At 35.1% G+C, this 26,128-nt stretch overlaps 1 protein-coding gene across 1 annotated transcript in view; it reads right to left on the bottom strand.

The window, feature by feature from the left end:
* LOC145669124 (pancreatic lipase-related protein 2-like) overlaps nt 1-26,128 on the bottom strand; it is a 217,691-nt gene that overhangs the window by 156,760 nt on the left and 34,803 nt on the right. The window contains exon 3 of the mRNA XM_081737470.1: nt 1,411-1,559. Coding sequence (XP_081593596.1) covers nt 1,411-1,559 — 149 coding nt within the window. The remainder of the gene's footprint in view (nt 1-1,410; nt 1,560-26,128) is intronic.

The raw sequence follows: 26,128 nt of genomic DNA on the forward strand, positions 1-26,128 counted from the left end.
AAGTGTTTTTTTGTTTCATATGCAGAGGGTCTAACGTCATAATGAAACGCGTTTTCTTCTCTTTACGTACGAACATCACTTTAGACATTTTTATTTTATATCTCACTTTTCCCTATATAAAATTTGGTATTGTCAAGCATGATTGAAAATACTTTTCCCTCATACTTATTGTAGATATTGCAATGGAACTTGGCATACGCATTGCGTATGAACCACAGTAGTTTCAAAGCTGGGGACACAGCAGGGTGCACTACATTTGAAGAAAGGGATTTTTGGACGAAAAATTCCCAATTTTACCACCAATTTTCCATTTTTTCGTACATCACATACACACAAACACACACACACACACACACACATTCTCATGGTACCATTTGAAAGACCGTTTTACTCAAAAGAGAATAATTTATAAATCGCGATACTCAAATAGATAATATTGTTTTGATTCATTTTACTTTGTATTTCGCATTTCCCTATATGAAATTTGGTACTATCAAGCAGAACTGAGAAATAGTTTTTCTTCTCATAACTATTGTAGATATAACAATGAAGCTTGGCACCTGTATTACGTATAAACTACAGTAGTTTTAAAGGTATATTATATTAGCGTACCTTTTGCCGGGGCCGTACCAGGAGGTGCTACATTTGAAGAAAGGGATATTTGGAAAGGAAATTCGCAATTTTACCTTAAATTTCCCTCCACTTATAAATCATGTACACATGTGCGTAGTACCATTTGCAAGCTTGGTTTATTCTAAAGCGAATGACATATGATCCACAATACTCGGATGAACAAAATTGAAGCAATAACTACTTACGTGAAAGGTCAAATAGAAAATTCACGATTCGAAAATTGTCAACATTACATAACGCATATTTCTGTCGATTACACTTAAACTCGAACCAATTCTGCATTGTTATTGTCATTTTCGTATTCAGCATCCTCATTTCAATAAGAAAATGTACTTTGCTTTTTCGAAACATTCCAACCTGTTATATATTTCTCGATAAAAATAACTTTATTCAAGACTGCCTTATTTATTCTGGCCCACCAAGTAGATCCCGTTAAGTTTGTCAAATGATATGGGGCACAGTGAAACAGGTATACATTTTGTGTCAGTGTTCCAATAGAGTACAGTACGAAATATATTCTAAATTATTTCCAGGGTATATACTGCCCTAAGTTATCTTTGTTTCACAACAATAGAACAATATTATTTATATACCTCTCGAGACTTATTTCAAAAACTTAATATAATCTCAAAACGCACACGCAACAATTTCTGTAAAACAATTTTTTCAAAGAATAGAAATCACGAATAACTTGCATGAAAACTGAAGTATTCTAGTAGTTTTTTGCAATTATATTTACCGTCAATAGGTATTTTATTAAGAAATAAATTTACTTACCACCACCTCTCCTCCAGCTTTGTGAAGCATAAATTTAATTTGTATATTGTCATACTTCCTAGGGTAATCTATATTGAGCCATCTATCACTCCAATCCGGAACACACTGACCCTCAAGCTCTGTAGGGCATTTACGGTCCCTTCCGTCGTCTGTAAAACAAACATCCACGTTCATATAATAGGGTCCCCGAACCAAAAGTACGAAAATTAAATAGCATACGACAGTTAGAATTATAGTTAATAAGTTATAATCATCTTTCAAATTAGTTTCGATGTATGCAACAACACAGAATTATACATGATGATCTTATCGATAACAAACATTAATAACTCAAGGTAATTAAAAGAAATATACATGAATAGAGAAAGAAAAATTCAAGAATACTTACAAGTAAACCTTACGTTTGGGTGAATCGAGTTGCTGACTGAGACACATATGAGAAAGTAGTAATAAATGTGGTCAGTATTTCAGTGAAGTTGTGGGTGCGAAGCTTCAGGGGTTTAGGAGATAGAGCTAACAGAAAATCACATGGAAGTACAGAATAGTCTTTGTACAGTTGGAGGTAAAAGCCCTGTAAGACCTCTTGTAACGACAAAAGGTGAATAAAAAAAATATAGGTATATATTAGGACTAGAGGGAAGTCATAAAGTAAAGGTATACCAGACGGCATCCATCTTGAAATCCGCCATTTTGAATTAAGGTTAAGTTTTAAAATAGGAATAGGGTCATGTGATACATGATTTAAGGCGCAAATTTAATCAGAAGAACAATGGTGAGATTAATTTTGATTTACGCGCAATTGGTAAAAAGTTACAGGGAAATTGAATATTATTGCAGCATATGTATTAGTCCTTTACCCCACCTTGTAAATTTTGTGTTAATGATAATAATTAAATAAAAAGCAGGTGGATAAATATTAGGTCTATGGTAAGAGTTGACTTGATGGCGGCCATGTTCAAATCCGTCATTTTGAATCAGACAAAAGTTTTAAACAAAACGCATAACACTGACACCTTATTAATAGCAAATTTTAACATAAATCCAACGGTATAACCATTTTTGCTTTTTCCTTAACCAGCATTTGTTATCGCATAAACAAGTTGCTAATTTAAGGAAAAATGACCAAAGTGGAATTGAGTCATAATAGAACTTCGGTCTTTGTTCCAGAAAAGTCCCCAATTAGTACAATCAATATGTAGTTCAGAAAAGAGTGCATGACTTGCACAAATCTTCTACCATTACATTTTCATTAAAGAAAAACAAAATCCCTTCTACCTACTTCATTGGAGATGATCCTATTGCTAAGGTCTCATCTCAGAAGGATCTCGGGGTTGTGTTCGACGAAAGACTTCTGTTTGCTGATCATATTGCTGCCATGACCAAGAGTGCTATGCGATTATTAGGTCTCCTGTACAGGTTTACAGAGATTAGGGATATTACAGCCTTAAGTATATTCTATAAAACGTTCATTTCAACCAAAATAGAGTACTGTTCCACCATTTGGAGTATGGCTAGCGTATCAACTCTCTCTCGCATTGACTCAGTTCTAAATTTCTTTCTTGCCATTGTCAGGAAAAGAATACCTTCTGTACGCTGTTTAAGTAAACCTGAAATGTTGACTGTTCTTGGCATCCGTACACCTTCATCTCGTCGCATGCTATTTGATATGATGTTTCTTCATAGAATTCTAAATGGGAAACTTAGAACTGAAGAACTAATCTCTAAATTTAATATTCGGGTACCTGCAAGAAGAACTAGAAATAGTGAACTACTTCATTGCAACACGCCTCGATTATCAATTATTCAGCGTTCTTTGTTCTATAGACTGGCTTCTGAATTTAACTCCATTGCTTCTGACGTGGATATTTTTAAACCTGAGAATGTTTTCCGACAGGAAATTATTGCTATACTTATGGAACCTTAGTTTTATTTCAATTTGTTATTGCTATACTTATGGACCTTTATATAACTTTTTGTTTATACTTGTTATTGTTAATTTTATATTCTATGTTATATAGTTTCAGTGTAAAATGGCTGCCTTGCTGTATCTGGAACTTTGGCAAATAAATAAATAAATAAATAAATAAATGCTCTGCTCACAGTGACAAAGGCAATCAAGTTACACTTGACATATTTGTTGTTAACAATTCCGTCAAAGCAGTAGTCGTAAGGAGCGATCCATCGTCCAGGTTCTTCATTCAAATACCCAGCCTGATTGAAAGCGAATCGAATCATATTGCGAAAACGAGGAGCACTGAACTGGTAAATTGTAAACGACTGAAGTTGTATGAACCTATCACGATGCCATATGTTCACGTCACTTTGTGTTACTGCTGTATCAGTAATGAAACGAATAAATGCAATGATAAAGGATAATGATAAAGCAAAAATGGTTATACCGTTGGATATATGGTAAAATTTGCTATTAATAAGGCCTTACTGTTATGCGTTTTGTTTAAAACTTTTGTCTGATTCAAAATGGCGGATTTGAACATGGCCGCCATCAAGTCAACTCTTACCATAGACCTAATATTTATCCACCTGCTTTTTATTTAATTATTATCATTAACATAAAATTTACAAGGTGAGGTAAAGGACTAATACATATGCAGCAACAATATTTAATTTCCCTGTAACTTTTTACCAATTGTGCGTAAATCAAAATTAATGTTACCATTGTTCTTCTGATTAAATTTGCTCCTTAAATCATGTATCACATGACCCTATTCCTATTTTAAAACTTAACCTTAATTCAAAATGGCGGATTTCAAGATGGCCGCCGTCAGGTATACCCTTATTTTATGACTTCCCCCTAGTCCTAATATGTACCCATATTTTTTTTATTCACCTTTTGTCGTTACAAGAGGTCTTACAGGGCTTTTACCTCCAACTGTACAAAGACTATTCTGTACTTCCATGTGATTTTCTGGTAGCTGTATCTCCTAAACCCCTGAAGCTTCGCACCTACAACTTCACTGAAATACTGACCACATTTATTACTACTTTCTCATATGTGTCTCAGTCAGCAACTCGATTCACCCAAACGTAAGGTTTACTTGTTAGTAGCTGATAAAGCGAGAGTAGTTACTTAATCCTCCATTGGTTAACAGTAACATATGATGGATGTAAATGAAAACAGAAAATCTTTTGAGTGCTATATTTCCATTTCTCAAATTTTTTACCAGTGTTTAACGGTGTTTTACGAGTAAACGTGGCAAAGATTCTTCAAGCGATACTATTCTTAAGTAGTACTCCGATTGCGGGTAGAGTTGATTTTGAGTTTAACGTCCCCTTCAACAGAGAGGCTATATGAGACTTGACTTACGGATTAACGTGGAATCCGAACCACACGAGCTCCCTTCGAGAATCGAACCCAAGTCTCCCATTTCATAGGCGCCTACAAATACTCCGTTTATGGGCAAGAGAATGCACCCAAACCTTCCAACTGTGTCCTGCGATCTTTTTAGATACCACTAAATGTTCAAGGTAATACACGTAAATTTCACATTGATCAGAAGTTTGTGTTCTGAGTAAATTCAAATCAGTTCAAGGCAAACGTATGAAGAGAGTGGTTGTGCTCTGGAGTCAATACGTCGTTCAGGAAAAACTGCTTTAGTTTGTGCTGGTGCAAGAAGTGACCCGACATCATTTGACGTTCATCATTTTGTAATAGAACACTTTAGCGCTCCGTTTATTTAGAAGTAGCTTTGTTTCTATTATGTTATACATGTGTTACAATGGCTTCCACTTTCAGCGAACAGTAAAATATTGATCACACACTGTTACAAAAGTTTATAGCTTCCGTTTTAAAGGAAGTAAGTGATGGAGATGAACAGGATGACAAAATTCAAATTTAATTCGGAACATGACACTGGAAGTGAAGAAGATTATAACAATGCTTTGGATTTAGCAGACAAGAACAACGTAGTGGACAGTCCTCAAACTCAAATGTGGTTTTATGGACGTTTCAGGATAAAAGTAAAAATCATCCGAACTACTTATGTATGTGACGAACAGTGTAGCATGTTTACGTCAGTTTCACAACAAATCCACACAATGCATGTGAGATCAAGCAGATAATGTTCAGATCAATCTGGGATTTTCTCCACTTTTTACTTTTCCTTGTCATTCATGGACATTTACTTTCACTTACGGAATTTTCTGAATTTTTGATATTTGTCATTATGGAAATCAATGTTCTAATGGAGGCTGTGTTTCACAAACTTGCACGTCGGGAGCTTCTGTGTTCGGTACACTACTATGTTATGATGGTTGAATATTTGATATTTGTTTTGCGTGCTCTTTAATTTATTTGGAGACTGAAAACATTTTCCTCGATAACATTATTTTACACCTTACCTTTCAAATTCTATTAGAAAAGAGTATAATACGAATTGGGAACGCAAAATATCATTGCTGCGATTAAAGTGTTAAGTGTATTGAATTGACTATGTCGATACTCGTAACATAAAATCCTTTAATAACTTTTTTTTTAACAAATAGAATATCCCAATTGTTTCTTGTTTCATTTTTTCTAATGGCAAAGTCATAATTCCTTTAGGAATTAATAAAAACATAATAATAAGTGTATTGTAAATATTAGCATGTATGTTACCTAATTCCTGTGGAATGCGTATCTCAGAATAAACGAGTACTTTCTCAAATTGCACTCTACAGTACCTAGGTAAGTCCCCTCTTATACAAGTCTAATTTAAGATTTGAATTGCATAACATCCGAATTCCACCGGAGTACTTTTATGATTTTAAAAGAAAGACAAAAAGATATGCTATTCTTGTCATGCTATCCTGTCTAGCTTATATTATTTTGTATTTTCTTTTTAATGTTTAGATTTTGATTTAAGTACCATGCAAGTAAATAGCCCTTGAAACATAGACGCTAACATAAAAACAATAAACAACAAAGTACAAAGAAAAATAGTAAAGTTGGGATGTTTGCAATTCACGTCTTTAATTCTGTAAAGGGACGTTATAACTCCGATTAATCAGGCATTCAATTAGCCCAACATAGTTACGAATGTAACACACCACATCGTAAAAAAGAAAAACAAAGAATAAAAGATAGAAAGGGAAAACAAAATAGTAGTAAGAGCAAGTACATGTAATATATACAGTAGTAATAGTAATTATATATAAGTTACTTTATTCTTATATAACATTTTTTGCTTAAATTTGTTGTTTTTACTAACTTTAGTTGCTTTTCTTCCTTTAAAATATGTAATTCAAAAGATTGTGTTAATGAATGGTGTGACGAGTTTTAAGATAGAAGCTTGAACATTAGAAGCTAGACTGTTAATCCGCTGTACTCTTATTGAAGAATATGTTCCCTTGTGCAAATCAAAACATGTAAAACTGCATATTCAATAGAGTCAATGTCAGAAAATATCTCAGGAAAGCCCCCTGCAGAGTTTAACGTATTATATATATTCAGAACCTCCAACTGAGAATTTTAAATTAATAGTATGTTGAAAGCAGTATTTCAAGTAACGTTATAAAACTTTTTAAAAATTAGAGAGAAGTATTTCGGCCAAGTGAAAGTTTAAATATATCTAGCTGACATTAAATTAAATATACTTCTGGTAAAGTTTTTGTGAATTAGTTATACGTACATTAAATTTTAAGGAGTTTAAACATTTTTCGTTGTAAAGGCTGCTTTTTCTGGGTGAATACGAGAGACTGTTCTTTTATCCATTTCTTTATGTTTCTACTCACTGTAGTGCACACGCTAGCGTCTAGCGGTAAAAGTCGTTGCATATCAAGTAGCATCTAATCATCGTCCCACCTGTAATTACGTCATTATAGTGAACTGAACTCACAAGTGCGCCAAACAAGGAAGTACACAAAAAGTTACGTTGCGTGATTTTTTCCGCGTGTTAGAACGGTAGAACACGAGACGCATCACGAACTTTGACAATAGTAAATTAAAATGTGTAATATATCTTACTCACTAAAAAATAAAGTTTTAACATGTTTTGCCTTGTTCAAAACAACTGTGAGCATACTTTGAATCAATAATATATACTCTTCCAATAGACAAATAATAGTTAGTTGTTTTGTGATTTCTTGCAGTTGCCCTTCTGTAAGTCCTCTTATGGTTTGCACATGGTTCACGAAGCAATAATATTCATAAATTTATATTACATGTTACTTTTCAGTATAATTAATCTCCCATCGAAGCTGAAAAATTTTTAAAGTTATTGTTAAGAGGTTACTGTTTGTATCTTGCTTATGTGTTGCCAATGGAAGAAGCTACTACGAGAGTGATAACTTGCTTCATCATCAACACTCGAGTAAACATTCGAATATTGGCTACATAATGTAATGTTTGCTCTCGTATATCCAATGGAGTAATTATTATCCAAGTTTTGCCAGTCTCGGTATGTCTGTTTTATTTCGGCTGTGCAAAATTTGCATCGGATGGTGTGTTGATCATGTATTTTTTTCAAATTGACAAACTGTAGATCTTGTTACACGATCCATTTTTTTCTTTAGGCTTCGAGCTGCCATTCATAACTTTCTACACCTAGGTACAGAGTTATGTTGATTTATGTCAATGAGTGCAGTTACAAAATTTGTAATGCTTGTCATTTTCTAATGTAATTAATATGGAATTTGATATATTAATGAGGATGAAAAGAAATGTAGCCCGTTACAATGTTGCTCCTGTTAATTGCATAATGCTGAATTTCAGTATTTTTTTATTACTTCATTGAAACTTTATATTTGCTATCTGAAAATGCAAGGGCATAATGTGTCATAACACAGCATGTGTTTTTAAGTGTTATTTCTTGTTTGACGTTCAACTTCGATAGCACTTAAATTAGCTCACATTCACACATTGGTAGTAAACATGCGTCGCGCTTTGTACATTGATATGCAAGCAGAACACTGAAATAACATGTTCAGATTTAGACATTATATTTACTAAGTTTTGCCCCACATTGCATGCAAGCAACTAGACTGACATTCCGATAGTACTAGGTTGCTCAGGCGGCCATTCAGAGACGAAGTGCTTCAATGAGTCTTGAAACGGGCATAGTACTGTTTTTTTTGCCTTAAACATGAGTAAATACCGAAATATAACTAGATTAATATCCAGTATGTTGATAGTGTATTGTGAAATTATGTTTCTTGAGTAAGAAAATCGAAATTTATGAAACAAACAAACGTATAAAGTAGCAATTCTACACTCAAAAGATAAAAACACTAACTAAAACATTATTGGTATGTGCTTTTATATGGAATAGTATTGAATTGAAATTAATATTTGTGAATTGAAATTGAAATAATGAATTCAAATTAATATTTGCAGTGCATTTCTAATATATGTACAATTTGCAGGAAAGTGTTTGTGCTTAAATTTATTTTTATTTGTTGCATCTTTACTTTATTTGTATTTTGTATTTTTATCTTTTCTCGTTTTGTCTGTAGCTTGCTTATTTTATTTTACTTTCTTGTCTATTTTATTTTAGAATAATGGTAACGTATTAAAATATTATGTTAATAAGGCTATTGTAGGATTGTAATCCTGTATGCCTTTTACAAAATAAATAAATAAATAAATTCTTTCCATACTCCAAGATATATTTTATGAAATCTATAATTATTCCACTAGACGTATACAAATAAATAATTATCGTTTCAAAAGCACTGATTAGAGGTAGTATCAGGTAGGTATTTAAAATATGAACCTTATTTAAGATACACTATTTTAATCTGTTTCAGGTTAAATTTATAAAACACATTCAATAAGAACTGTAGAAGCAAATTCCGATAACTAGTACAATTGAATGATTTGCCAATTTACAAAATAGTAATCTCACTCGTTTTCAAGATTTGTCATGTGAATGAAAACTGATTCAAAAATTAACTCTGGTTAGCATAAGTGCATTGAACTAACTAGATATCAGTTTCCACTAACAGTCACTTTAATGAATGTCTTCTTATAATCGGACACATTTTTCAATTCAGACTGTACAAGCATTAATTGCTTAATATATATCAATTACCTTACAAGTGTGTAGGAAATGACCCATACATGTTCAATTATGTTTAGGTCCAACAAATGGACGGCAAGATAGATGTTCAATCTCATCGCTATATGAATGAAACCTGCTTGAATACCGGAATTAACATCTTGGAAAATTGAGTCATTACCCGGCAATAATATTTGAACTATGGGATGCACATATTTTTATTTAAAATGGTGACATAACCCAGGGTAGTGACACAATCGGTAAATGCCAACACACGACCATATAAAAACAAGTATATTGTGTCCACAGTTTTCACGATTTGGCGAAGACATTGGATGAATCGCTTCTTTTAGTGTCTGCCATACGTAAGCGAGTACAGTTCTATGTGACTAACTCGAGTCGCACTGTGATTATGGACAGAGATTCTGTTAAATGATGTTTGAGTTCCTCCCTCATTTGTACCGGAGTTGCAGAAAGGTTCTGATGACAAGCCGCTTTAATACTCGGCTTGACATGTCATTGAAGGTTTTGTTCCGGCCATTGTTAGCTTAGTTAATGGGTGTTTGTCCATTACCTTCATAAGCCATTTGTACGTGCCGTTGTACACTTTTTCTCATTACACACCAAATACTCACCACTCTCGTAACGCATAACCAGGAGCCAATAATTTGTCCTCTGTGGAAATCAGAGTTCGGCCACTTTATAATATCAACCATATTGGTCTCCAGGTATTACGCTGTGTGTTGTAAGACATCATCACCAACAGACCAGCACTGTTGTCGAAGCTCGACTATTATCAAAGGATTAGTTTCCAACTCGAAGTTTTCCATTAAATTGGTAAGTATCTGTATTATTTTTATGGATTTTAATTACATGTTTTATTCCCATGTTAGTTTTCATTGCTCAGCAGATGCAATTTGTACTCGCCCATCATCGTGCATAAGCTATGGCAAGTTAACTCTTATTGTACTACTATGTGGTATATATGCTTAAGACTTACAGATTGTAATAAATGTTTCAAGATCATATTAACAATAATAACATGAGGCTGTGAGTATAGGAACGACTTCAATGACATTGGCCATTGTAACGACAATGTCAAAAGGTATCTGTTCGATAAGACATTTTTTACGCAAGTACACTGAAATAATTGAAAATTTAATTCCCAGACACATTCATTGCGCACATCTACAATATATTACATAATTAAGAGAAAATTATATTATGCATATACAATTATAAACATATATATTAAAATTATATATATGTTTATGCGTCTGCATAAACATCACACACATACAAATATATACATGGTGACTGGTAATTCAATGCATTCCTTGGAAGGGGATATTGTACAAGTACTATGGAACATTTTCATCCATATGAACTGGGGATCGCAAATCAATAGTTTTTGAGTACTTTGCACATGAGTGACTTCTTTGAAATTTGCAGATTAACGAGAGATGTGCGAGAAACTTTCACCCTGACTGTTCCACAAATCGTAGAGTGATGAAATTTTACATGCGTAATTCTGCGTAACTATGTAGTTAATGTGGTAACTCGTAACTCTGCACCGTTTTGTGTTATAGTTCCGAGCATTAAGTAAGGTGTAGTTGTAAAGATCCATAAATACACCTCAGTTAGCAAACGCGGTAATATCGCATAAGAACTTCCCACAAGGAAATGACTGAATGGTTGAGAAGAAGTAGAACGAAGGATGTGTGCGGTCAATAGAAAACGCGAACTATGATTGATTTCATACCCAGGGCTTGCATCTCTTTGGCCAACATTCGAACAGTGAACGGGTGCTTTGTTTTCTAGGAGGAGGACGCCTTTTGTCAGCATACCAAAGCTCAAGGACTTCACAGAATCCCAGAACTCACGCAGCTGTGAGGCATAGTATATCCTGGCAACTGTGGTGCCCTTTCCCTGGAAAGTAAGTAGTAATAACTAATGCTGGTTGCAAATAAAATAATTATCACTTTGGACTCTCAGAGTTGAACACGGACTTCCTTTGGTGGTGATACGTCAGCACGTTGTCTTTGATTTGGCTAGGCTTACCCTGGTTTTGTTCACTCACATGAGGCGAAGGTGGAGATGGTATCTTCTGGAAAGCGAGGGACAGTTTCTCCCCCAAATCGTAAACCCACATGAAAGACCGACATGACCCCGAATTTGGAGATCGGACACCTTCCTTGAGTCATTCCCTTGCATAAATACACAATTAAACCACGCCATAAAGAAACAAATAGCAATCGAATACATCTCTTTAATAACTCACAACAAAACTACGAATATTGCCGTACCAATTGCTACAATCAGAAACTAATGCTTCAAGTATTCTACAAAGGAAAAAAAGTAAACCTTGGAAAGTCATAACAAAATAACACATTTAGCACTGTAGCACTAACATAAGCTTGTGAAAAATAGAAATAAAGCGGCGTGACACGCTGACAAAGCGTGTCCGCCTTCTGGAAAACAACCTTTCAGCGCACGATATGTTGGCCCTGTGTATAAATCCGTCATAGTTCGCGTTTTGTGTTGACCGCACACCTTCTTCATTCCACCTCTTCCCAACCATGCAGTCATTTCCTTAGAGCTAGTTCTAATGCGATGTTGGCACTCTGCATTCTGAAGTGTAGTCATGGATTTTGAACCATTACTTCTTACTTCACGTTAGAACCTAGAACACAACAACGGTGCAGAGTTACGAACTACACGTTACCACGTGAACTACATCAGTATGCAGGATTACACATGGAAAATTTCTTCGCTCTACGATATGTTGAAGTGGGTAGGGTGAAAGTTTCTGACGCGTCTCTCATTAACCGGCAAATTCCAAAGAAATCACATATGTGCAAATTAATCAGAGATATTGATTTGCGATCACCGGTACATATGAGCAAAAATGTTCCAAAGTACTTGTGTAATATCCCCTTGCAAGGAATACAGATAATTACCAGTCACCGTATATATTTGTCTGTGTGTGTGATGTTTATGCAGACGCTCTTAGTTTATAATGTGAGCCAGTAATAAACATGCAAACCAACATTGAATTTGTTGCATTTCAAATTACTACAATTGTAACATCATCACATCGTTTCTTCGCAGAGCTCTTAAGTTCATATTCATTTCTGTATTAGTTAAGTCAAGGTTATTCCGCACCACGTACTTTAGCAAGACTTCCGCATATCACGTTGGTAACTGAAGGTTTTCTGTACATATTGCAATAAGCTTCAAATGCGTATCTTCGAACTTGCCATCGGGTGCAGTTTTCCTATTCGTTTTTTGTCAGGACTACTCTTGCAATCTGAGAAGCGGCATCAAGTCATATTGCAAAATCTGGGTACAACTATATCTACACGCGCTGAGATTCATATTCAACCAAAATTTTCGTCGAACGCTGACGTCCTACATGCAAGTAAAGGAACATTTTTGTGCTAATTTCGTCTTCTTTCTACCAAAAGAGCTAATTCGAAGTACCTTGTACAGACACTAGCATAAGCATCTCCCACCCTGAGTGCACTAATTCAATTACTTGGGGTCCGGATCCTTTACAGTTTGTAAAATGCCTGACAAATGCATCCCAAGTTACACATAACTTTTCTAAGCACTGACAGCAATTGGTAGCACTGAGTCAAGTCTTTATTTAAGTAAAATTGTAAGTAGACGACGCACGACGACAAACATTTCTCCATTTTGAGATGAATCTCCATGATTCATGTTGTCCATTGAATGCCATATATTGATTTCAATATTGCTGTGTATTTTACATATTATCTCATTATATGCCGATTTTCAAAGAAATAAAACACTAACCACGCATGAATCAGAAAATGCTTGAAAGTAGGAGAGAATATCAAATGTAGAACTACTGCTGCAAATAAATTCGTAAATCACTGCCTCCATTGACACAATATCTCCAATTCTCCTCATTCCAACGTCCTATTCTTTCTGGAGAGGAGAAAAATCTTGCTTGTCACACTGAGTATGCATTGAAATTAAAATTGAAACGTTTGAAAAAGTTTGAACCTTGCGGCGACTTGAACGCGGGCCTGCCCCATGGAAATTTAATGTGCTAACCATTTACCTACCACGTCATTTCATCTTCCACCCAGTTAAAATCATTTTGAGTGAGACAATACACAAGATATCAATGCCCTATATAGAGCATTGCTTATGTGACTGTAACAATGACTTACTCGACATTTCCCTCTTTAACTAAAACACAAGTTATATAGCCTTCATGAATGAATTAAAGATCACGAAATTTTCTTCAAGTTGAGGTTACCTCATCGTTTTAAAGATGGTCCCGATTTACATTACAATCCACCCTCACCTTAACTTCTAATTCCCAAAAAAGAAAAGACGAGAGGAATTATTTTCACATTCTTTGTATCCCATCAGCACGTGTAGAAATAGAAAGATATATATTTGTCGTCCGTAACTATTAGTATAATTTCTTTTCTTTGTATGAGTAATTTGTGGCGAAGTGTGAAAACAGGAAACTTAGCAGGGACCCGGGTTCCAATCTCTTCGTGGCAACTATATTTTACTTTATCGGAGGGAATTGTTGACGTAATTGGTACTGTAATTCTTTTTCCTTTATTATTATTATTATTATTATTATTATTATTATTATTATTATTATTATTATTATTATTATTATTATTATTATTATTATTATTAACGATAATTTATACTTTATTTTATTAAAAAAATAATTATTTCATAAAAATTATTTCTCTTAAACAAATTGGTCAGGCTCGAGCTTTGTTCACGATTACAAAGTTATCACATGTAGAGCCTAGTCTACTCCCCCTATACGAGCTCTGATACTTTTATCCTGAGAACACGAGACCCTATATCCTAGTGTAAGAAAAATACATGAGTTGGCTGTTACGGATCACTGAAGTTGTTAACTCTCACAATCTATGATAATTATGTAAATTATTTCAATAGACACAGTTCTATACGTGCATTCATTTTCAGTTGTTATATATATAAGATAGATAATAGATAATAGTTAATCATCTGTAGTTAATTAAGGAATGGGAATATTCCACATGCATTGCTATATATTGCAGTGGACTACCAAAATACATCAGAATATTTGGTTTGGCAGCATCGTTCCTTCCCAAGTTGAGTTCGAAAAACATCAATTTATATCGTCTGAAAGTACTTTCGTACATTTTGACACTTTTGTTTTGGATAATATTTCCATTTTCAGGATAATAGTGTCCCCATGCTTAAAAAGTACTAAATTCTATTCCGATAGTTCTGTTGCCTGGTTTCCGGAAAGGTCATGACGCATTTGATTTATTTTACAACATGTATTTCATAAACGAAAAATACATTTCAATCAATGACATATTACCTATTTTGTTCAACAATGTTCTGCCACCTTCCAGTATTCCAGGTTCATCGCAGGACCTGTCTTTATCTGAGAAGAACTAAGGAAGGTTCTGATCTACAGCCTTATTGGAATTCAATGTTTAACCACACAAGGACTGTTGAAGAACGCGGTGCAAGAGGGAGCCTGTTTTAGCAAGGTCGTACGAGTATGGTGGGTGTTGTAGCACATCTCATCCAAACTCCGAATGGTTTGGCGAATGACTAAACTTGTGTGTGGTTCGAGTTTTCTTGGTGGAGCATGACCTCTTTCCGATTAACGAGTTCTGGTCGTTTCCGGATGATGCCTTTATTCACACTGTTCAGTTACGGACAGTAGTCTTCGAAATCGATTGTCTTGTTATCAAGTAGAAGCTCAATGAGAACGATTTCTTTATAATCTCACAGCACTCAGAGTATAACCTGTCTCTGATGAATATCTGCTTTCAAAACCGTTTCAAGCAAACGCATTGTTCGGGACCGAAAACATTTGAGCACCACGATGTTTTACTTTCTATCAAACAATTAGAAGTATGTTTTCGCGTATCTGCCCGTTAATTCTATCGATGGTATCAAAATAAAATATTACATATTACTCAATATCATTTCGCCAGTAAATTCCTATTTTTCATAAGTTAGGACGACATTCTTGGACACTGTAACAAAAAAATTGCCTTTTCATACATTGTACGAAAAACACAAAGAATGAATGCAATAGAAATGAAACGAGGAAAAATATTCGATGTGAAGTGCTTTGCCTCTCTCGATAAATAATGCGTATAGGTGGTGTAATAGATAACAACGTGGTCTCTTTCATAAACGTATAAACAAATTTGACTTTGGTAGTCACATTAACGCAAAGTAATATCTCCTATTGCAAACCAAACTTTGGACATTGAGTTAGTGAAAAGCGTTCTTCGCTCTTTTTCTTTACAAATAATCCCTAGTGTGTTATCGTCGACAAAGCTGTACACTAGCGATCGCCAAACCGTCGTCGATCGCAAACTGCTAATTGCTCGCGGGGACATTGTTTATAGGTCGCGCTAACGCTTCGCTTGGCTAACCTGGAAGTGTGTATTGGTAGCATATATAACAAATATTTTTTAAAGAAAATTGGTAGGTTTTTTTTGTTGATAGCTTACTCTAAGATTTTAAAACTGTACGATAGATAATTGGCTTAATAAGTTTGGTGATCACTGCTGTAGACTACAGATTTTAAAGTCATACGTTTTTCACGAAAACAGTTTATGATGATTATTATTATTATTATTATTATTATTATTATTATTATTATTATTATTATTATTATTATTATTATTATTATTATTATTATTACAGTAAAGAAAGGGAAAAGTCACACCATTGAAGCTATTAAGAGGAACAGAAAACATATATGTCATATATTTCTTAGGTTTCCACATGAACGCAATAATATTATTACGATTATCAATTTACAGAAAGAATCATCATTTTATGACAACAACAAAGGAGTATAAAGAGCTGTTAGCTAAAAGAGTAATGAATTCTCGTTCACCCTTCTTCTAGGTAGAAAGATGAGGTGACACCTTCTTGCAACTATAGTTGTAAGTTGGATCACTATTTGCAATTTGTAGGCACATAGGACCAATTCCACAATTGTTAGGAAACAACAACGTTTAATCTTAGCTAGTAAAACTTTTGGCTCATACTAAAAGTAAAAATAAGCCTTATGTACTAATCAAGTGTTGAGTGTTACGTTACGTTCCCAGACAGTGCGAATCAAAGTTGATACTGATGACGTAATTTTGTGTTGTTGGTTTTACACCTATGAAGAAAGCTGTCTCACTTTAAGAACCAAAGAAATTGAGCATTTGTCATGTTAGTATACATTAGAAGTATCAATATTGCAAATGACAAAAAATTCTTAATTACCTCAGCGGTAATCAAACCGATGAGTCCAGCATTGGGAAACTGACGCTTAAGCCAGTATTCTAAGACATCTCTTCAGGGAGAACAAGAAAACTCGATATGCAGTGAATTCAGCGAATTCCACAATGACGACTCCAGTTTTTAATAATTACGAAATACACTGATTTCAGTCGTGATAAAATATTAGAAAGAATAGTCCAGAGAATCCAAATTTAAATTGAAAAATAAAAATTCATAAAAACAGGCAAGATCATAACGGAGAATCTCGTCTTTAGAGGGCTTTGAAACCTTAACAGGCATTTCTGTTAATGTGAACCTGCTATTCCAGAGCACTGGATTATTACATTTAAGGTTAATTAAACTAACGAACTTTCCTCAGAACCTATGTTTCCTACATTTATTTGTATTACTAAATTTTACGATACTCGTTTCACCTACTTTTGCAGTTCTTCCAGTAGCTCTTCATTACAAGCACGAGAACACAGAAATATTGAGGACAGTAAAATCACAAAGTTTCTTCGCGTGTTCTTCCCTTTCCTGAAGTAAATCAATAAAATATGGTGAAAGTCCTATTTTCGGTCTACCATTTTCTATGTGTTTGTGAAACTAAACCAAACACAAGAAGCTCAAATCATTTGCTACAAATGACGTAACAATTGTATGCATCATGAATAACCCTTTCACACCTGCAATTAGTAATTTTTAACCATTTACCAAAATGCGTGATGCCATTTCCGACAACCTGATGAATTAGATTTTAATACGCAAAATTCATTGATCTCGCATTTATCCACTTACTCTCCTATGATCATCGAAAATCTTATGGTACTTCAGGAAGGTGAAATGTACTATCCTGGCTTGGTTTAGAGTATCAAATAAAAAAACACGATATTTCCCCTCAACCTAACCCCTTACAATGGAGTGTGTTAATTCTTTGTCAAAAAGGCTTTAATTCCAATCAGAAACTTCATAAAATATAAAGAATGTAGCGAAGTCTTGACTTTGGAATAATAATAATAATAGTAATAATAATAATAATAATAATAATAATAATAATAATAATAATAATAATAATAATAACAGAATTACAAAACCAGTTACGTAAACAGTAACTTGCAATAAAGAAAGAAAACAGTCGCCACATCGAGTTTCGAACCTGGTTTCTGTGATAGCAGTTTCCTGCTTCACCACTCTGCCAAAAATTCCAGAAAGAAATGTCGAGTAGAAGTAAATGTCGAGTAGATCATTGTAACACTGACATAAGGAACGTTTCCTTATGCGAGAATTAGCATATTGTGTATAGTCTTATACGAAATAATCTTAAGTAAATAATAGGTTTGTTGGAAGTTGAAGTGACGTGGTAGGTAATGGTTAGCGCATTGAATTTCTATGCGGCGGGCCCCGGTTCAAGTCCCTGCAAGGTTCAAACTTCTTCAATTTTTTTTAATTTCAACGCATACTCAGTGTAATAAGAAAGATTTTCTCCTCTCCAGAAAGAGCAAGATATCGGAATTAGGAGAATTTTAATAGTTATTTCAATGTGATTTACAAACTATGATTTACAAACTTATTTCCAGCAGTTGTTCTAAATTTTATATTTTATTGTACTTTCAAGCATTTTCTGATTCATGCGTGGTCAATGTTTTTATTTCTTCGAGCATACATTATATAATGAAATAGTACATTAGATACAAAAGAATATGGACATTAATATAAGTAAAGAACGATCCGAACCATATAAATTCATCTTAGATTGGAGAGCTGTTTCGTTAGTCATCTATTCACAATTTTTCTTGCAAAATACCTGACTGAGAGCAACTAACAACTGCCAGTGCCGAAAAGGTTACGTGTGTGTTGGGTTCCATTTGTGCAGTCACTTTCACAACTGCAAATGATCTGGAAACCAAGCAATGTAATTAGAGCATCAGGGGAGTAGATACTTATGCTGGTGGCTGTACAAGGAAGTAACACAATGACAACTTGTTGTTAAGTAATATTGTTGTTTTCACAACATTTTACTACATATTCTTTTTCGTTGTTGTATTTTGTATACATGTTAGTCTTTTTGGAGATATTTTGAGGCGTGCAGTTTTTCCTTTGTTGCTTCTATACGTTAAAATTGTTTCTCATCAAGTAATGAAAGTAATGGAGCATTGTAAATTAATTGTAAAGTAGAGACTGTATATCAGAAGATTCTCCGGTATATATTTCGTCATGTCAAAAATTACAGACGAAGCTAATCAATTTCTTTCTGCTTCGGAACTTATGAATCTGAAGAACCTTGGTATGATTGAAGTGAAATCAAATATCTGGACGAGTTACCATTTACCACGCTTTATAACCGAATCGCAACACGTGACCACGGATATGCTGTTTATCAGTGTGAAGTCCTGAAGAGTGTACAATTGCTTTCCTAAGTATTTGTAAACGTACAGTGGCAAGTGTCACCTGTAGATGAAATCTATATAGCAAATATAATTTCGGGACTCTACACTGTTAGTGATGAACATAATGGTCCATTTTATTTCATTATATAAGTTTTATATTGTATGTACACAGATATACAATATGTACCCTCATGTCTAAAATTATTGTCGCATGTCTATAAATATGTTGTAGGAATATAATTTGGTAACGATTTCGCCCGGTATTTCTTATAATGTTAATATGTGTATAATCGGCAAAGACATATATGTTGCAAATTTCATGTCAAAAGAGCAGTAAATAAGAACAATAAAACAAAAATAAAACTTTCTTGTCCATTTATCAATATTTTGTTTTATTCATTCTAATTTCTGTATTTATATTCCTTTTACTATGAAATTTACCACAAATATATATTTTACGATTATACACATAGAATCAATATTAAAAGTACCCTGCAAAATCATTATCAAATTATATTCTTGCAACAAAGCAGTTATAGATATGCGACAATAAATTTGGACATGAGTGTACGTACCTTTCAGCTAAAATCAGATTCTATTACGTGCATACGAGTACAATGCATCACAATGCAATATTGTCGAAAACTGTACTTTACCGACCATTATCCATAGGGTGTACCATAGTAACACCAAGTACTAACCTATGTTGGTTTTATTATCACACAAAGTTTTCAATTCATCGTATTACACAAGAAATGAAATACACTTGAAGTGGTGTCACCTCTAGACTGAATTACAAATGCTAGATTCAAGTTATACCTCTTATAATTATAAAAATAATAGCGTTATCTCCTCTGAAAAACGGAAATAATTTGTATTGTTACTTTGACTAACTTTCGTGGACAAATTCAAGACCAGTGTCTTATTCATTTAAGATTTCTAATGCACAAAATTCTGTGAAGTATTTAAGCATACAACGTATACGTACAAGTTGGAACATATATGTTTCAACACATTGATGTTTTTTCTCCAATTTTTGTTTACATTTCTCTATCTGAACTCTATGGACGAATGTTCACAATTGAGCAAAGAATTATAACCTGCTAATAATTAACTTGTTGAACTTCTTAATTTCTCTAAAGTTATATTATGAATCTGAGAGTCTTACCTCCAAGCGGTTTATTTGGGCAAACTCCGCCGCATCCTGTATCTACTTCAAGATCAAATTCTTGTCCCACGTGTAATTTAAAACTACGTGGAAATAAACCTGATAATGAAGATAATTCATCAGATCTAAATCTTTTGTTTTGCATTCCTCGTTTTCTATATTGTCTTTATAATGCTTCTGATTCCTGTGGTCAAAAATTTAGTTCCGAGATATTGGACGAGTTAATGTGAAAGTATATACTTGAATAGATGTATTTGGGTTATATACATATATACACGTATACTTAGAAGTGCTGTGTTCATTTTCTACTCAAACCAAAAATTTGCTATAACATGTTCCAAAACAAAAATTGGCGATGGAAAAGGGCTATATTTGCTTATGTTCCAACCTGCATACATTTGTTGGAATGGAAAAATAATAATATAAAATGTAAAATAATATAAAATAAAATAAAATATAATAAAATAATAAAACAAAACTTTAAGCATGTTAAGATATAAAATATAAGTCTTTAGAAACATCAAATATAAAAAAAATTCCCAAAAGTAATATTTCCGATTTCCAACCCCTGTTAAATTATAAGAATGTAGCCTATTAAACAGATAAACTCAAAACAAATCACAATCCTTGGCTACTGGTAGAAGAAAGTTAGTTTTTTTTCTAAGTTTGTACTATTTTACCACTTTCTATCATTGTGCAATCCGAGCTACTTACACACAATAGTATTCCCAATTCCTTATTTCAAGTACTATGTATAGAAAAAGTGGTAGTATAGGACGGGGTTGGAAAATGGGACGAGTGTGTATGTCTGGAAGTACTTTCGCATTCTGTTAGTGATATTGTCTTACTTTTTATAAGGCTACCAGAAGGTCCTAGAAAGAATCTCGAGCAAGTTCGTTGACAAGGGCTGTTCTGGGTAGCCGCCAGTAATTTGTGCACGAGTAAAAACTTTTGTAGAGGAGGATTGCAACACAAATATACCTATTAATAGTAGCTGTAATAAATAATTCGTGTGTGTTTCTGTACTAAATAGTGGTGAGTTGAATGTAGTAGTAATGTGAATGCAATAATTCAATGGATATGTTAGGACTAATGTTGTAATCTGTTGTATATGTGAGGTGGTATTATAGGACACAGTGGTAGGAGATGTTCATATTATAACCCGTTCTTTTATTTCACAGGTTGCCACTTTGGTGTGTATCTGTGGATATGCCGATGGCTAAGTTAGGATCAGCGAATAAGGGAGTACGAAAGAATTGGATAGTAACCGATATGATAGTATCACTGTCAGGTCGGCCATAACAACTCATTTTTTTGACAAACGATACATTTTCACCGACTTCAAATTGTCATGCAAAGATAATATTTTTTGAAGTGAAACAAAAAGTTGTTTTCTTGATTTGCTCTGAACGCAGGTGAAAACTACTTTTCTTTGCACACAGGTGTCTTTTAGACGGAGTGTCGCAGTCAATAATACAAAGAGACTCTGCTTTATTGATTTAAATGTTTATTTCATTAGCGGAGCGCTTCGAAACAACAAACATTTTTTCTTTTCTTGTGTGAAGTTACCAACTCTCGATTTTGGCTACTAAAACTGTTCTGTACATACTTTTCATATAAATAATCATTAACGCTTCCAAACATTTTTAACCCGTAAGTGCTCGTTTGGGGGTCTCCTGGACCCCCAGCAAGTTTCCTTTGTGATTTTCTTGAAAATGGAGTTGGTTATACTGCTGCCACTTACAGCACCTTCCTGTGAAACATCAATATTTTGCCTTTTATTAATCACTGAGTCGAAAAGAAAGGTTATAAGGAATGTCTCTAGCAATTCTCACCGCAATATTTTAATTAACAGCTAAAAAAAGCACAAAAAATATGGGGGTCTTGGCACTTCCACGCGAGTATTTACGTTACAAAAAATGGCGCGACTACTTACGGGTTAAATACGAAATTGTTACATTCCGGACCAGGTGTAACTGCCGACACACTAACGCTTTATTATCTCAACTACAGTGGGAACTGTGGTTGTAATCTGTGGGAATTCCAGACAGAATTGCCCATCTCCACAATTGCCAATCTGTATTTATTTTTATTAAATTGTTTTATATTGGACTAACGTCTTAGATATACATTACTTATAGACTGAATTCTTAAAGTTGGTCTGCAACACTTATTTAATTTCAATCCCGAGTTCTCACTTTCCCACCAGAGTAAAAGCTGTGCTAACGGAACTACACAATACATCATAACCATATTTTCATTGATTATGAATAGAAAACTTGTGAAATTTCCATAGCAAATCCTAAGGGACACTGCCAACCAAACACATTGTATCGGGATCTTCCCGGAGGTTGATACAGGGTGGCGCGTATTGTATCTACCAGTTGCAGTTGGCAACCCTGATCAAATGCGCGTACGAATGCTGCGCATGCTTACGGCACTGAATAGCAGGGCCTCTGGCAATTAGTTTACCATGGAGCGGTGGTCTGTGCAGACGCGAATTGCGGCGGTGGAAGCCTTTATCCGAACCTGTTCTGTCAGTGAGGCTCAGCGGGCACTGCGACGAAACAGTGATGATCGCCATGTTGCTATACCCGAGAGACACAGTATTCTGAGATGGGTGAGACAGTGGCGGGCCACAGGTAGTGTTGTGAACCGGAAATCACCAGGTCGTGGACGAAGTGTTCGAACAAATGTAAACTTGGAACGAGTGCGCGTAGCGATGGAACGCAGTCCCAAACGTTCAGCACGGCGACATGCACGAACATTACATTTGACACGACGTTCATTGGGTCGTTTGCTGGGTGATTTGAAGTTCCATCCGTATAAACTGCAGGTGGTACAAGAGTTGAGAGCCATTGATAAGGAAAACAGACTCAATAACTGCCAGAACATTCTTGAGTTGATTAACCGAGATCCACTGTTCCTCCAACAACTTTTGATGTCCGATGAAGCAATCTTCCACCTGACTGGGTATGTTAATAAGCAAAACTTCCGGTATTGGTCTCAGGAGAATCCTCGTTCATTACATGAAAAGCCTCAAGGTAGCCCAAAAGTTGTGGTATGGTGTGCAGTTGGAATGTGTGGCATTATTGGTCCCTATTTTTTTGAAGATGACGCCGGACATGCAACAACTGTAAATTCCGACCGCTACTGCCATATGTTACAGACGTTTCTCATTCCGGAATTGCAGGAAAGGGGTGTGATCAATAACGTTTATTTCCAGCAAGACGGTGCTACGGCACACACGGCACGCCAAAGTATGTCTATACTCAGAGAAACATTTCCAAACCGCGTGATATCCCGATTTGGCGATGTCTCATGGCCATCCCGTTCCCCAGATTTAACAGCTCCTGATTACTTCCTCTGGGGATATGTTAAGGAAAGGGTCTTTGCCAATCGCGTGAAGACAATTGACGAACTGAAGACTGCCATTCGTCATGTGATAAGTTCCATTCCACAGTATACGTTAATGCGTGTGATGAATGCCTTCCCACGTCGCCTGCAGCAGTGCATCCAGGAAAAAGGCGGACATTTACAGGACGTTATTTTTAAAGTTTAGTGAGCTCCTTCGACAAGTGTTGTACAGTGTACAAATTGCCAGTCCATATACTTATATTCCATAACAGTTTTGCATTAAAACTTGCATAACACACCTTTGTATTTTCATTTGAAGTTGGTAGATACAATACGCGCCACCCTTTAGAAGCGAGGAATTCGCGCTTGGTGTTAACAAAGTAAGGTACGTAACAGCCTCCTTCGAACGAATGTACTTGTATATTGTAGTTCATATATGGCCTCGATTAAGTATTAAAAAACTATATAAGACTACAACTACAACATACAACAGAAGAAGTGGATAAATGTATTCCTTATAATTTTATAAAGTGCGTCATTCTTGAAATAACAAGACTTCGCTAAAAACTTCTTGCTTTACACAACCCCTCGTACTTACTGCTCCAGTTCTACAGTGAAAGCTTGACATCGAAGTGAACGGTGTTTTAGTACACGTAATAAAAAGTATAACAACAAGGGCTATATTCTAAGTTCTTTAATTTGCCATACATATACCTTTTCTTTATTGCTCTAATGTATCATATTTCTTAAGTCTGTGTGTAGTGTTGTTGGCTCAAGCATTCGTGCTTTATCAGGTGTGAATTAGTGTGTTATCAGTATCTTTTCTTTTACTATGCATATATATATATATATATATATATATATATATATATATACAGGGTGGGCCATTTTAATTAATCCACGGAAATATCTGAAAAATGATAAAACATAGAAGAAATGTTTCAAGTACGCGTTATATATTGCTAAGGGGGAAACCCAATTCCGCCAAAAGTACCCCTCCCCGCCCCCCCCTAAATGGGGGTAACGGGGGGTAACTTTGAAATGTCAAATGGGAACATGGGTCGAGTAATACCTCGTTCGAAAGGTCTTGGAAAACTAAGTAACGCTGTACCAAAAGATGTTCCATATTGTGCACCGGTTTCAAAATGGCCGCCATAATATGGTTCGGAAACTCCAGTACCCGTAGTGTGAAAACCATGGAAGGTAAATGAATGGAACAAAATTGAAATACGTAAATATCATAGGGCATATCGAACGGTGTGGTCCCTGTGATCCCAGTGGCCTCCCTAAAGGGGTCTTGGGGGCTAACTTCAAAATTTCAAATAGTAACATGAGTCGAGTGGTACCTCGTTCGATAAATCTTGCAAAATCTAACATATTGCAGGAGAAAACGATTGATGTGAAATGGCAGTGTTCTCAAAAGGCCGCCGAAACATAGTATCCGTGTCAGAGAAAAGGTTTAGTACCCGTAGTATAAAAGTGATTGGAGATAAATCAACAAAAGAAAAACTTTAGTAGCTAACTGACGTAAGGCACATCGAGAGGTGTTGTCGGAGTGACTCCAAGGGCCAACTGAAAGGTATCCGGGGCCAACTTGAAAATTTCAAATAGCACCTTGAAGCGAGTAATATCACGTTACATAGACAAATTAATATCAAACAGCTTCTGTAAGAAAATTTTCGACATGAGACACCGTTTTCAAAATGATCGCAAAGACATGGTGACTGTGTCTAAGAAAACGTCTAGTACCCATAGTATGAATACGGTTAGACATAAATGAAAATAACGAAAATTAAATAGGAAAACCACGGAGGCGTTCCAAGGCTCGAGAATAATAGAACAGAGATAAAAATATTAGAGTAAAATTGCCATAATGTATAGAGAGAAATCCAAGTCCTGCAAAATAATCTCTCCCTGCGCTCTGTATGTGAGTGGGGTGGAAAGTAAAGTGAAAGTTCAAACGAGAACTCTACTTTAATTCGTAAATTAAGGCTAACCTTACAAATAGGTATGGTGTGGTTGAAACATTTGTTTGTAAGGATGACGCTGTAATGACTAAAAAAAAGAGAAACTTTTATGCAATGCGTGCTGGTTATTCAGAAAGCATTTCGGGGATATACGTACACACCGTTTCGTCCCTCAAGCTCACAATATGACATGAATGCTAATAGTTAATCAAAATGTAACTGTGGCCATCCGCGTTAACTTAGTGCACCAATTCTCTATGCATGAAGTCTGCCTTCCAAACAGCGTTGGGTTGGTCAAGCGTACGCCCGAACCGTTGTCCGGTCGGACATTGAAATTTTGAAGTTAGCCCACAAGACCGCTTCAGGGAGGCCACTGGGATCACAGGGATTACATCATTCGATATGCCCTATGATATTTACGTATTTCAATTTTGTTCCATTCATTTACCTTCCATGGTTTTCATACTACGGGTACTGGAGTTTCCGAACCATATCATGGCGGCCATTTTGAAACTGGTGCGCAATATGAAACATCTTTTGGTACAG

This window comes from Thermobia domestica, chromosome 13, assembly GCF_964235325.1.
Source record: "Thermobia domestica chromosome 13, izTheDome1.hap1.1, whole genome shotgun sequence".
NCBI lineage: Eukaryota > Metazoa > Arthropoda > Insecta > Zygentoma > Lepismatidae > Thermobia > Thermobia domestica.